The 14,541-nt window shown below is 38.9% G+C and overlaps 1 protein-coding gene and 1 long non-coding RNA gene across 4 annotated transcripts in view; one reads left to right on the top strand and one right to left on the bottom strand.

Moving 5' to 3' along the window:
• Positions 1-14,541, top strand: part of LOC143643483 (uncharacterized) — a 46,355-nt gene that overhangs the window by 14,501 nt on the left and 17,313 nt on the right. For 2 of the 3 annotated variants that reach the window (XR_013156294.1, XR_013156297.1), the window contains 2 exons: positions 5,715-5,858; positions 6,202-6,349. This is a non-coding gene — a long non-coding RNA (uncharacterized LOC143643483). Of the gene's footprint in view, positions 1-5,714; positions 5,859-6,201; positions 6,350-14,541 lie in introns of those variants that run through there. The other variant, XR_013156295.1, reaches the window with a different exon arrangement.
• LOC143643916 (olfactory receptor 52M1-like) lies at positions 6,803-7,756 on the bottom strand. The gene has a single exon (XM_077112334.1). The coding sequence runs from the start codon at positions 7,754-7,756 to the stop codon at positions 6,803-6,805; it is 954 nt and encodes a 317-aa protein (XP_076968449.1).

Genomic DNA, 14,541 nt, shown 5'->3' on the forward strand with positions numbered 1-14,541 from the left:
CATTTTGAGTTAACTTTTGTATAGGGTGTGAGAGATGGGTCTTCTTTCATTCTTTTGCATATGGATATCCAGTTCTCTAGGCACCATTTATTGAAGAGACTGCTCTGTCCCAGGTGAGTTGGCTTGACTGCCTTATCAAAGATCAAATGTCCATAGATGAGAGGGTCTATATCTGAGCACTCTATTCGATTCCATTGGTCGATATATCTATCTTTATGCCAATACCATGCTGTTTTGACCACTGTGGCTTCATAATATGCCTTAAAGTCGGGCAGCGCGAGACCTCCAGCTTCATTTTTTTTCCTCAAGATGTTTTTAGCAATTCGGGGCACCCTGCCCTTCCAGATAAATTTGCTTATTGGTTTTTCTATTTCTGAAAAATAAGTTGTTGGGATTTTGATTGGTATTGCATTGAATCTATAAATCAATTTAGGTAGGATTGACATCTTAACTATATTTATTCTTCCAATCCATGAACACGGTATGCCCTTCCATCTATTTAGGTCTTCTGTGATTTCTTTTAGCAGTTTTTTGTAGTTTTCTTTATATAGGTTTTTTGTCTCTTTAGTTAAATTTATTCCTAGGTATTTTATTCTTTTAGTTGCAATTGTAAATGGGATTCGTTTCTTGATTTCCCCCTCAGCTTGTTCATTACTAGTGTATAGAAATGCTACAGATTTTTGAATGTTGATCTTGTAACCTGCTACTTTGCTGTACTCATTTATTAGCTCTAGTAGTTTTGTTGTGGATTTTTCCGGGTTTTCGACGTATAGTATCATATCGTCTGCAAACAGTGATAGTTTTACTTCTTCCTTTCCAATTTTGATGCCTTGTATTTCTTTTTCTTGTCTAATTGCTCTGGCTAGAACCTCCAACACAATGTTGAATAATAGTGGTGATAGTGGACATCCTTGTCTTGTTCCTGATCTTAGGGGGAAAGTTTTCAATTTTTCCCCATTGAGGATGATATTAGCTGTGGGTTTTTCATATATTCCCTCTATCATTTTAAGGAAGTTCCCTTGTATTCCTATCTTTTGAAGTGTTTTCAACAGGAAAGGATGTTGAATCTTGTCGAATGCCTTCTCTGCATCAATTGAGATGATCATGTGATTTTTCTGCTTTGTTTTGTTGATATGGTGTATTACATTAATTGATTTTCTTATGTTGAACCATCCTTGCATACCTGGGATGAATCCTACTTGGTCATGATGTATAATTCTTTTAATGTGTTGTTGGATACGATTTGCTAGAATTTTATTGAGGATTTTTGCATCTGTATTCATTAGAGAGATTGGTCTGTAGCTTTCTTTTTTTGTAATATCTTTGCCTGGTTTTGGTATGAGGGTGATGTTGGCTTCATAGAATGAATTAGGTAGTTTTCCCTCCACTTCGATTTTTTTGAAGAGTTTGAAGAGAATTGGTACTAATTCTTTCTGGAACGTTTGGTAGAATTCACATGTGAAGCCATCTAGTCCTGGACTTTTCTTTTTAGGAAGCTTTTGAATGACTAATTCAATTTCTTTACTTGTGATTGGTTTGTTGAGGTCATCTATGTCTTCTTGAGTCAAAGTTGGTTGTTCATGTCTTTCCAGGAACCCGTCCATTTCCTCTAAATTGTTGTATTTATTAGCGTAAAGTTGTTCATAGTATCCTGTTATTACCTCCTTTATTTCTGTGAGGTCAGTAGTTATGTCTCCTCTTTCATTTCTGATCTTATTTATTTGCATCCTCTCGCTTCTTCTTTTTGTCAATCTTGCTAAGGGCCCATCAATCTTATTGATTTTCTCATAGAACCAACTTCTGGCCTTATTGATTTTCTCTATTGTTTTCATGTTTTCAATTTCATTTATTTGTGCTCTAATCTTTGTTATTTCTTTCCTTTTGCTTGCTTTGGGGTTAGCTTGCTGTTCTTTCTCCAGTTCTTCCAAATGGATAGTTAATTCCTGAATTTTTGCCTTTTCTTCTTTTCTGATATAGGCATTTAGAGCAATAAATTTCCCTTTTAGCACTGCCTTTGCTGCGTCCCATAAGTTTTGATATGTTGTGTTTTCATTTTCATTCGCCTCGAGGTATTTGCTAATTTCTCTTGCAATTTCTTCTTTGACCCAGTCGTTGTTTAGGAGTGTGTTGTTGAGCCTCCACGTATTTGTGAATTTTCTGGCACTCTGCCTATTATTGATTTCCAACATCATTCCTTTATGGTCCGAGAAAGTGTTGTGTAAGATTTCAATCTTTTTAAATTTGTTAAGACTTGCTTTGTGACCCAGCATATGGTCTATCTTTGAGAATGATCCATGAGCACTTGAGAAAAAGGTGTATCCTGCTGTTGTGGGATGTAATGTCCTATAAATGTCTATTAAGTCTAGTTCATTTATAGTAATATTCAGATTCTCTATTTCTTTGTTGATCCTCTGTCTAGATGTTCTGTCCCTTGATGAGAGTGGTTAGTTGAAGTCTCCAACTATTATGGTATATGAGTCTATTTCCCTTTTCAGTGTTTGCAGTATATTCCTCACGTATTTTGGGGCATTCTGATTCGGTGCGTAAATATTTATGATTGTTATGTCTTCTTGTTTAATTGTTCCTTTTATTAGTAGATAGTGTCCTTCTTTGTCTCTTTTAACTGTTTTACATTTGAAGTCTAATTTGTTGGATATTAGTATAGCCACTCCTGCTCTTTTCTGGTTGTTATTTGCATGAAATATCTTTTCCCAACCTTTCACTTTCAACCTATGTTTATCTTTGGGTCTAAGATGTGTTTCCTGTAGACAGCATATAGAAGGATCCTGTTTTTTAATCCATTCTGCCAATCTATGTCTTTTGATTGGGGAATTCAGTCCATTAACATTTAGTGTTATTACTGTTTGGATAATATTTTCCTCTAACATTTTGCCTTTTGTATTATATATATCATATCTGATTTTCCTTCTTTCTACACTCTTTTCCATATCTCTCTCTTCTGTCTTTTTGTATCTGACTCTAGTGCTCCCTTTAGTATTTCTTGCAGAGCTGGTCTCTTGGTCACAAATTCTTTCAGTGACTTTTTGTCTGAGAATGTTTTAATTTCTCCCTCATTTTTGAAGGATAATTTTGCTGGATATAGGAGTCTTGGTTGGCAGTTTTTCTCTTTTAGTATTTTAAATATATCATCCCACTGTCTTCTAGCTTCCATGGTTTCTGCTGAGAAATCTACACAAAGTCTTATTGGGTTTCCCTTGTATGTAATGGATTGTTTTTCTCTTGCTGCTTTCAAGATCTTCTCTTTCTCTTTGACCTCTGACATTCTAACTAGTAAGTGTCTTGGAGAACGCCTATTTGGGTCTAATCTCTTTGGGGTGCGCTTCACTTCTTGGATCTGTAATTTTAGGTCTTTCATAAGAGTTGGGAAATTTTCAGTGATAATTTCTTCCATTAGTTTTTCTCCTCCTTTTCCCTTCTCTTCTCCTTCTGGGACACCCACAACACGTATATTTGTGCGGTTCATATTGTCCTTGAGTTCCCTGATACCCTGTTCAAATTTTTCCATTCTTTTCCCTATAGTTTCTGTTTCTTTTTGGAATTCAGATGTTCCATCCTCCAAATCACTAATTCTATCTTCTGTCTCTTTAAATCTATCATTGTAGCTATCCATTATTTTTTCTATGTTTGCTACTTTATCCTTCACTTCCATAAGTTCTGCGATTTGTTTTTTCAGTTTTTCTATTTCTTCTTTATGTTCAGCCCATGTCCTCTTCATGTCCTCCCTCAATTTATCGATTTCATTTTTGAAGAGGTTTTCCATTTCTGTTCGTATATTCGGCATTAGTTGTCTCAGCTCTTGTGTCTCATTTGAGCTATTGGTTTGTTCCTTTGACTGAGCCATATTCTCAATCTTTTGAGCGTGGACAGTTATCTTCTGCTGCTGGCGTCTGGACATTTATTCAGATTTCTCTTGGTGTTGGACCCAGCAAGGTTGTACTATTTTTCTGTGAAATCTCTGGGTTCTGTTTTTCTTATCCTGCCCAGTAGGTGGCGCTCGTGGCACACGTTTGTCTGCGGGTCCCACCAGTAAAAGGTGCTGTGGGACCTTAAACTTTGGAAAACTCTCGCCGTCCTGGGGGTTCGCTAGCCGAAACGGCTTGAGCCGGCCCGGGGTCCGAACACAGGGGGGGTTGCTGGTCGCCGCAGCCAGGGAAAGAGCCCGTCCGAATTTCCTAGTCGGCCCTGGGCAACAAGCGTGGCGGGAGGGCGCCAGCCGCAGCGGCCCGCCCGAGAGAGTGCACGTTCCCCGGGAGTCACGGGTTTGGAAGGGGCCTCCCCCACCCGTCACCGTTCTCCGCGGCCTGGGGGTTTCCGATCCAATTCTCTCAGTTGGTCCGGGGGCTGCGCGTGGTGTGGGCGCCAGTCGCCTTGGTTTCAGGGGACTGCCTCTCCCAGCCGGCCCGGGAAGGGGGAAGGGAGTAACTCCGGCCGCTTGCCACCCCGCCCAGTAAGGCCCGCGCGCCTCGGCGATCTCACCCGAGCTGCTTCTCTCAGCCAGCCAGCCGTTCCAGGATGGGGTACGCTGTCTTTTTTATCTCTGTTGTGGCTTTGGGCGCTTTCTGTATCGTTTCTACTCCCCTAGTAGGTGTCCTGGAGAAGAAACTAAGATCCGCGCGTCTTACTAAGCCGCCATCTTCCAGGAAGTCCCCTAAAAATACTACTAGATTAAATTTTGACCAGATTAAAAGCCCTGAATTGCAATATGTACTCTGCCTTACATGGTATAATTGGACTAACATTCTGCCAAAGTGATACACTGTGCAAAAGTTCTTGGTCATTGCCTTCGGCATTGGTGGCACTGACGGATTCGAATGTCATCTTCCTTCATCTTTTCCAATGCCCAGGTTTATGAATAGGAAATCACACTATAAAATAAGCTTCTAATAAGATTTATACAGTACTTCTTCTCCAACTCCTCATAAAAATCAGTAGGTAGATTACATTTGGCACTAAAATTAGTTTCATAGAAGCCCTCTCTATCTTCCCCAGTAAGAGGTCTTGGCTTTGGCATTGGACTCCAGGATCTTTCTAAGGAGTTAGGGGACCATCCCCAACTCCAAAGCAAAGGAGAAAGATTAATAAAATAAGATCCAACCAACCTTAGGGTTAGTCTTAGGATTTTGAGGAGATAGAATCTTGGAATTCAATTTTAGAAGGGTTTAAACCCAATTTTAGAAAAGAATTTGGATATTCTAAGTCTCCCTCACCCTTTTGGATGATATGAGGTTTGCACTCTAGCTCTGGCTTAATAACTGGCATCTTTTTAATTAATTTTTTTTGTATGCTGTATGGCAGGGTCACATTTCATTGTTTTTCCATGTGAGCATTCCATCATTGCAGCACCATTTGTTGAATTTTTATTTGTTTTTTTTTTGTTTTGTTTTGGGGGTAATGCATGGACTGGGAATTGAACCTGGGTCTCCTGCGTGGCAGGCAAGAATTATACCACTGAACTATGCTTGCACCCGCAATTGCTGGCTTTTTTAGATTAAATTTTTCAAAATACTAAGACAATCTACACCTTGAACCTATGATAAATCACTTTACCTTTCTTCAATGCTATGGTTTATATACTGAGATGGTTAAATGCACTGAAAATACATTTTAGAACTAAGACAGACATACCTATGAGTCTGGATCAGTATAACAGGAAGTGATAGCCTCATTCTATTTTCTTTCTCTATATTGCCAAGGATTCCTGCCAGTTTCCGGCCTGAAGTAGATCTTTCATTATGAAACTTCTATGATCAACAAATAAGATTGTAACAACAACAACAAAAAAAATCAAGAATCCTCCAAAAGATCTGGAGTCATTTTGTGGTTTCTATCTACAAAAGGTATCTATTATTTGCATCATCTTTGACCAGCCCTTTACCAAACCTCTTTCACATCAATAACCTCGTTGTTACCTTCCTCCCTGTATGTCATGTCATTATTTCTGTGTGGCTGCTATCCTTCTTGTATGTATTTTCAGGGTCTCTGAAATTATCTCCTAATGTCTCCCCTTGCTGCTTCTTTCCTGCTCCTTCTCTATTGTTAGGATATGTTGAATTTTGCATGCCCATTTAAATGAACAAGTACCTAGTCTGAAAACTTAAAAATGAGACCTTACTGCCCACAGTAGTTAAAGTCCCATTAGATTAAGCGTGCTCATGTTTCTATTGCCTCTATGCTCAACAGAAAGGTCTGCCTGGGGCAATTCAAAAGGATTGGGAAAGCTTACAAACAGATGAAATTTTCCAGACTTTTACAAACAGAATCTGCAAACATCTTCAAGAAGGTGTTGTAATATAATTCCACCATCTAGAAATTGTTCTTTTAACTGTCTTCAAAGAAAAACTTGAAATTTTCTATAAAAAAAGTAAAGGATAGAATTGACCTTGCTTCCTGTGGTCTGCATTCTTGTACATATGAATTTAATTTTATGACTTTAAATAGATATAAAAAAAGGATAGGGCAGGTAATGGTGGCGCAGTTACAGAGTTCCTGCCTTCCATGCCAGAGAGCCAGGTTTGATTTCTGGTGTCTGCCCATTGCGGGGTGGGGGGGGGAAGATAGTGTAGTACAAAACTCATGTCCTGATTTCTGCTCTCCACTTTGAGATATTCGGTCTAAACTGAACCAAAACTCATGATAAAACAGAATAGACTCTAACATTTCTCTGAGACCCCTATTCCCACACCTAGGATAGACCCTAGTATCACATGGGCTTCCCCAGTTAGAGCCTTTTCCTGCTATATCTAGATATATTTATGCCCTATAGTTGTAGAAAGGTTACTTTTTAGGTTGAGCCCCTCCCTGCCTTGAGAATGTGAAGAAATCTCTCCCGGATCTGCTTGGTGCGGACAGCATAGACAACGGGGTTGAGGATGGGAGGGAAGAGGAGGTAAAAGTTGGCCAAAAGGATATGAATATGTGGAGGCACATGATGGCCAAAGCGGTGGATGAGAGAGGAAACTGCAATGGGGATATAGAAGACAAGGATAGCACAGATATGAGAACTGCAGGTCCCCAGGGTTTTAACCCTGGCCTCAGGGGTGGCCAAACCCATTACAGCCCTGAAGATCATTACATAGGAGACAGTGATAGCTAATGAATCCAGGATCAATACCAGGAAGCCAATTCCCATTCCATATAAGTTGTTGACTGTGGTATCACCACATGCTAAGGTAACCACAGCCATATGCTCACAGTAGGAGTGAGAAATGATTTGGGTTCGGTAGAAGGGCAGCCGTAGACGGATCATTAGAGGAAGGGGTCCAATGTAGAGTATCCCCCGGAGGAGGGAAGCAAGTCCCAAATGACCCACCACTGCATGGGTGAGCACAGAGGTGTGGCGCAGTGGGTCACAGATGGCCACATAGCGGTCAAAAGCCATGGCAAGGAAGATGCCTGATTCAACAGTGGCGAAGCAGTGGATGAGAAACATCTGGGCCAAGCAAGCATCCAGGCTGATCTCACCGGCACCAAACCAGAAGATTCCCAGCAGCTTGGGCATGGTGGAGGTTGACAGGATCAAGTCAATGACAGCCAACATGCACAGGAAGAAGTACATGGGCTGGTGCAGACTGCGCTCCACCCTTATCATGGCCAGAATGGTTATATTTCCCACCACGGCCACCAGGTACATGGAGCCAAAGGGGATGGAGAGCCAGATGTGCAGGGACTCCAGCCCTGGGATGCCAGTGAGGCAGAAAGAGGTAGTCACCGAGCAGATGTTATGGGAAGTAGACATGTTTGGGGGTGTACAGTATCCAGAAGATGGAAGCTCTTCGTTTTTAGCTTCTTCCACTATAAGAGATAGATGCCTCTGGAAATTATAGACTATCTTTTCATTTCTATCCTGGGCAACTGGGTGGAACCTATAATAAAGAAGACTTCTGAATGCCAACTTGAAAAATCAGTATAATACATTAAATATTTTTTAAAATAAAGTACCTATGATGACAATACCAACTGTTAAAATTGAAGCAGGTGTGCTCATGATTTACACTACTAGGTCTCCCTCTGGAGAGACTGTCCCAATTCAATTTATACAGTTGTATAGAAATTCCCCAATGTTTGTATAACCTACAGCTTTTTAAAAATTATTTTATTTATTTTTACCTATGGCTTTAATAGGTTAAATTTTTTTTTGAAAAATATTTTTATTAATAAAACAACATACAACACACAGTCTTAACATACAAACATTCCATACATAGTATACAATCAATGGCTCACAATATCATCACATAGTTGAGTATTCATTGCCATGATCACTTTTTTTATTAATTAAAAAAAAGAAATTAACACAAAATTTAGAAATCATTCCATTCTACATATGCAATCAGTAATTCTTAATAGCATCACATAGATGTATGATCATCATTTCTTAGTACATTTGCATCGATTTAGGAAAAGAACTAGCAAAACAACAGAAAAAGATATAGAATGTTAATATAGAGAAAAAATAAAAAAAATAATAAAAAATAAAAAATATATATAAAAAAGGAAAAAGAAAAAAACAAAAGACGCAAACAAACAAACAAACAAACAAAAAACTATAGCTCAGATGCAGCTTCATTCAGTGTTTTAACATAATTACATTACAATTAGGTATTACTGTGCTGTCCATTTTTGAGTTTTTGTATCTAGTCCTGTTGCACAGTCTGTATCCCTTCAGCTCCAATTACCCATTATCTTACCCTGTTTCTAACTCCTGCTGGTCTCTGTTACCAATGACATATTCCAAGTTTATTCTCGAATGTCGGTTCACATCAGTGGGACCATACAGTATTTGTCCTTTAGTTTTTGGCTAGACTCACTCAGCATAATGTTCTCTAGGTTCATCCATGTTATTACATGCTTCATAAGTTTATTCTGTCTTAAAGCTGCATAATATTCCATTGTATGTATATACCACAGTTTGTTTAGCCACTCGTCTGTTGATGAACATTTTGGCTGTTTCCATCTCTTTGCAATTGTAAATAATGCTGCTATAAACATTGGTGTGCAAATGTCCGTTTGTGTCTTTGCCCTTAAGTCCTTTGAGTAGATACCTAGCAATGGTATTGCTGGATCGTATGACAATTCTATATTCAGCTTTTTGAGGAACCGCCAAACTGCCTTCCACAGTGGTTGCACCATTTGACATTCCCACCAACAGTGGATAAGTATGCCTCTTTCTCCGCATCCTCTCCAGCACTTGTCATTTTCTGTTTTGTTGATAATGGCCATTCTGGTGGGTGTGAGATGATATCTCATTGTGGTTTTGATTTGCATTTCTCTAATGGCCAGGGACATTGAGCATCTCTTCATGTGCCTTTTGGCCATTTGTATTTCCTCTTCTGAGAGGTGTCTGTTCAAGTCTTTTTCCCATTTTGTAATTGGGTTGGCTGTCTTTTTGTTGTTGAGTTGAATAATAGGTTAAATTTTAGTAGGTGAAAATTAACCAGTAATTTTGCTTTAGGGAACATTTCTCAAATGTCATGTTTTATGTTATGGAAAATGCATAAAAATTCTATACAAAGATTAAATATAATTCCATGCAGTGTGTTCAGCCTAGTGCCTGCATATGCTTCTCTTATTTAGTCAATAACAGTATTAACATGAATAAGAAACATTAACTACTTGCAGTTACTCATTTTTGTACTAAAAGTTTGCAGCAATATGTATTCAAAAAAATAAAGCCTTGTTTAAATTCTACTACACCCATTCAGTGAGTTATAATTATACTTATGATATTTTTAGAGCTATGGTTTTACTTTGTATAATATTTATATCATATTATGGTAAGTGAGGGGATAGCATGAGGCAGGTTAAACTATAATTCCATAAAATATATGTGTGTGTGTCACATAGATATACACTCTTCAATAGAAAAGAGTCTGGGAAAATTTACATCATTGTTGATTTTGGGTAGCATGAATTATTGGTTCTATTAGTTCTTTCTGTGTATATATATTTTCTAGTTTTAAAAAATGACCAGGGGTTTAAAAGCTAAGCTTATAAATGATCAAGATTCAATTAAAAAAACATGCAAGAGGTTAATTTACTAAGGGAGTTATGTCAGTGAGTTACAATTCTCCATTCTTTAACGGATTTTACGCAGTTTGCTTAGATTATCAAATCTAATTGACTTCTTCCTAGATGACCATAGTTGGCATGGGCCCTCATTTCTCAAAGAAAAATCTTATTTATCGTTACCTCAATTTCATGGTTAAACAGGATGAAGAAGAACAGATGAAATTTTTAAATAAAGGTTTACTCTCAAGACAGACTCTACTAAACTTTCTTGCCAAGAATGGGAAGTTACCTATAATTTGAGATAAGTGATAGAAGAGGTACACCATTTTATGATTCAGACTCACTCAGGCTTTGTCCCTTATCTGAGACTAGGGATAGAAAAAGATTGGACTACTATAGAATTTTCAATATGACCTGTGCTACAGACCATATCCTTCTTGGATTCTACTCTTTGAAGAGACAGGAGTATCAACCCTAGAGCAATTGGTCATCACTTGTATAAAAGCGTTGCCAAATTCTTGCCCTTCTATCTTTCAGATACCTCCTGCTAAAAACATAGCAATGACCCCTATTGCTTTATTCCATCGCTGTTCAAAATCCAAGCACAGAGAGCCTTATTTAGGATCCCTGGCGCTGTCTCAGACCTAACCCCCTGATATTTCTCATGAGATTCCCAGTAGAGTCAGCAAGTCTCAGAAATCTCACACCTGCCCTGGTGATTTTCTTCACACAGCCATATTTTTGCTGAGAGCCCTTTCCCACCTCCTTGGCAAAGTGTCCTCATACTTCAAGGCACATCCACAAAGCCTCAGTGTGGTAGTTCTAGTCTAAACCACAGTGGGTAGGTAAGAAGGGAAGAGACAATAGTCGCTAAATTCCCCCAAATTGCCTCAAGTAAGACTGTGTGTAAAACATAAATAGTAACTACATTTTCATAAGAGAAAAGCATAAGAGATGTCCTTCTGTAGTCTAAGATGGCCCCTAATTCAGCCCCACTACAGTATATTTTAAATTTTTACAGATTTCTTACTTCTTGAACAGGCAATGGATGCACACTGAAAGAAAAATGCTCATCTTGTGAACTTTAAAATAGTTCACACATGTTCTTTACATTGACTGTCACTGACTTCAGCAACTCAGTGAATTGGGTAATTTAATATGCAAGTCAGTGATAACCTGTGACCTCATGTCCTAGAGGGTCAAGTTTAAGGTTATGCTGAATCTACCAGAGAAGACAGGAAATGGGTGGAGGTCCTGGGAGGCAGCATTTCACAGTAGTACAGGGCACCATAACTGCAGTCCAACAAACCATTTTTTTTCTCTAGAACTACCAGACCTTTGTCTTACTCTGAATTTGGGTAAATTTAGCTTCTTGAAGCCTTAGTCTTTTTCATATGTTGAAAAAAAATGGTGAGAAGACTTACTGCAAAGGATGAGCATAAAGAACAAATGAGATAATAAATGTGAAGTTCTTAGTACAAGGCAGAATCTCCCTTTTCCTGATTTCTTACTGTTAAATATAGAGATTAGACCAAAAATGCATCCTAATAATTGGAGTAGTTTTTTTGTGTTTCTCTGTTATATGGGATACCTTAGAGGATGTTCTTTTGAGGAAAAGTCCTGGAATTTCAGAGATGTAGGATGGGAATTGTGAGGGGGACACTGGGGTCAATATACAAATTTATCACAGAACAGGGAGGATGATTCAAGGATTCCCTAAGCATATGGTGCTAGGCCACAATCCCAAAGCAGAAAAGGGCCTCACTGTTCAATGTCAGGGTCAGCCAAGGTGGTGGCCACTCACAACATGAATCAGCATGAAGATGGCCAACTTTGATTTGTATTAGACTCCGCTCCATCAATGAAATTTTAGCTCAGTTTTAGGCTCGGACAAGGAGAATGTTTATAAGTATCAAAATAGTATCTGCTGAGTTGACAATTGGTATCTTGAGTGGCAATTTGAACTAAGTTGTGACACCTAAATTGTGTCATCTTACAGAGCTTTCCACAGAAATACTTTCTGTGTCAGCCTACGAAGAGGTGTCCTCACCTATACACTGGTTGCATGCCTACAAGTCCCAGAAGAGACATTTGGAAAGTGGATCTGAGGTTCTAGGAAGGGACATTTTGTGAACTAAGAATGGATTAGAAACTAGACAGACTTTAGTTCATACACTACTCCATTCTTTCCACCTTTGACCTTAAGCAACTTAATCTCTCTACCTCTGTTCATGATTCTGTCTCCTAGTCTTTGAAATGAGGGGAGTAATAGGTACCTTAGGTTTGTTTCATGCATTAAAACACCTTTTTAAAGATGTTTCTGTTACACACAGAGAGAAGCCAAGTGTGAGGTTGCCTGGTCTTTGGGAAAGGCACCGTATTCCTCCTTCCCTCTGTTCCTTGCCATTTTCCACAGATTACAGGCATATTGTGCAATCCAGGACCTCTTGCTGACTCTGTGCTTCTCTATCCCAACTGTGTAAATAGTCTCATTAACATGGATATAACTAACGAAATAGGCCTGCTGATAATGTAGGGACCAGGTTAGGAGGGAAGGTTTCCTGATAGTGGAGAAGAGACTAGAGGCCTAATCAGGCTGGGATAGTGGAGAAGCCAAGAGGCCCAATCAGGCTGGAATAGTTTGTATCCAATCTTCTCTCTCCTCTTCTGATGCAGAAATCAAACTCTGCACACTTGGGGGCTTCTTTCCTTCCTTGTCTTATAACTTACGCCAACTTATGCAGAACCTGTTTTCTGTGCTTTTGACTAAACCTCTGAAGATCAGCTCTGAATGGACTAAAGGACAATGTACTTTCCAGAGACTGTTTCCAATGACTTTGGCCCCCCTCTCAGGAATGGACTTACCACACTGGGGTGCTGTCCACAGAGCTCTAGTTTCTGCCCAGTGGTGGTCACCTCTTCATCTGGAGGCTTGGATGCATTCAGCTCACAGCCAAGGTGGGGGCCTCTCATCTCTTCACTACACACTTTTGAGCCCCTCTTTAGCCAGGTGCTAAAAACAGCAAGGTTTTCCCCAAGGGTTACACAGAGAAACTTGCACCTTTCTCTCTGGACACTTAGTAACTATCCCCCACCTTGGGAGCAATCATCAATCCCCATTCCTCCATTTCCCAGGATTAGAACACAGACTTATCTCCACCCCTCTGTTGGGGCCCTTGGCTGTGCCCAGGTCTCTGCCTATCCTCCCCTGGACTCCCAGAGGGACATTGGGAGAGAATTCATTTGAGAAAGGTGGGAAAAGACATCAAATACTGGTATAACCAGTATGGACATTTTTGCTTCTTGGTTAATATCATTGGGTCTATTTTTTAATAAAACCTGTTAATATGACATCCAGGTTGTACAAAGGAGAAAGCAGAAAATTACTTATATAGCCTTTGTCAATATTGTGTTATTTTCATTCTGCTTCCACCTTTTTATATTCATGTTTTCTTAAAAATAGACATTTATACCGACAAACTGCAATCACAGTATACTATTTCTGTGGTTTACTTTGTTTTAATACCCTGAAGTAGTGGAAAGGCTTATTTTCGTTTTCTCTACAGGAAGGTAGCACAGGCATCATTGTCAATATTCTCCTTACAGCGTTGTCGATCGTTTGTCAGGCACTTGAATCCTGTTGGCAAATCGCTTTACAAAAGCATTCTGACAGTGTATGTTTAACTGACATCAAGTGTGCTCATTTGCCAAATTGCCCTATAGTAATTTCATAAATGGGGAAGAAAAAAAAATCTTGTTTTCTGTTTGATCTTTCATGAGTGAACACTCTTCTATATTTGAACAAATTGTGGCCAATTATATTTCCTTTTAACAGTTTTTTTCTCACTTTTTTCTATAGAAAAATTATATAAAAGCTACAAAGTTCCCATATACCCCTCTATTATTAACAGCTTGCATTAATATGGTACATTTGCTACAGTTGATGAAATACACTCAGACTAATAAAAACTATACTTTATGGTTTACATTATGGTTCACTATGTTTTGTACATTGCTATGTTTAAATTTTTTTTATAGTAACATAAAACCTAAAATTTTCCCTTTTAAGCACTTTCAAATACATAACTCAGGGGACTAATTATATTCACAATATTATGTTACTATCACCACCATCCTTTACCAAAAATTTTCCATCACTCCAAATAGAAATGGTAATATTTGTGTTAATTCCCTATTCCTTACTCTCACCCTGACAACCTATAATTTGATTCTGACTCTGTGGTAGTTAGGTTCAGGTGTCAACTTGGCTAGGTGAAGGTGCCTAGTTTTATTGCTGACATTAGCCAATGGCATGTGAACCTCATCTGTTGCTGATTACATCTGCAATCAGCTAGAAGGCGTGCCTGCTGCAATGAATGATGTTTGATTTAATTGGCTGGTGCTTAAATGAGAGAGCTCAATGTAGCACAGCCCAAGCAGCTCAGCATACCTCATCTCAGCACTCACAGCTCAGACCAGGCCTTTGGAGATGCAGAAAGGAATAAACCTGGG

Source organism: Tamandua tetradactyla, chromosome 8 (assembly GCF_023851605.1).
Source record: "Tamandua tetradactyla isolate mTamTet1 chromosome 8, mTamTet1.pri, whole genome shotgun sequence".
NCBI classification, from domain to species: Eukaryota; Metazoa; Chordata; class Mammalia; order Pilosa; family Myrmecophagidae; genus Tamandua; species Tamandua tetradactyla.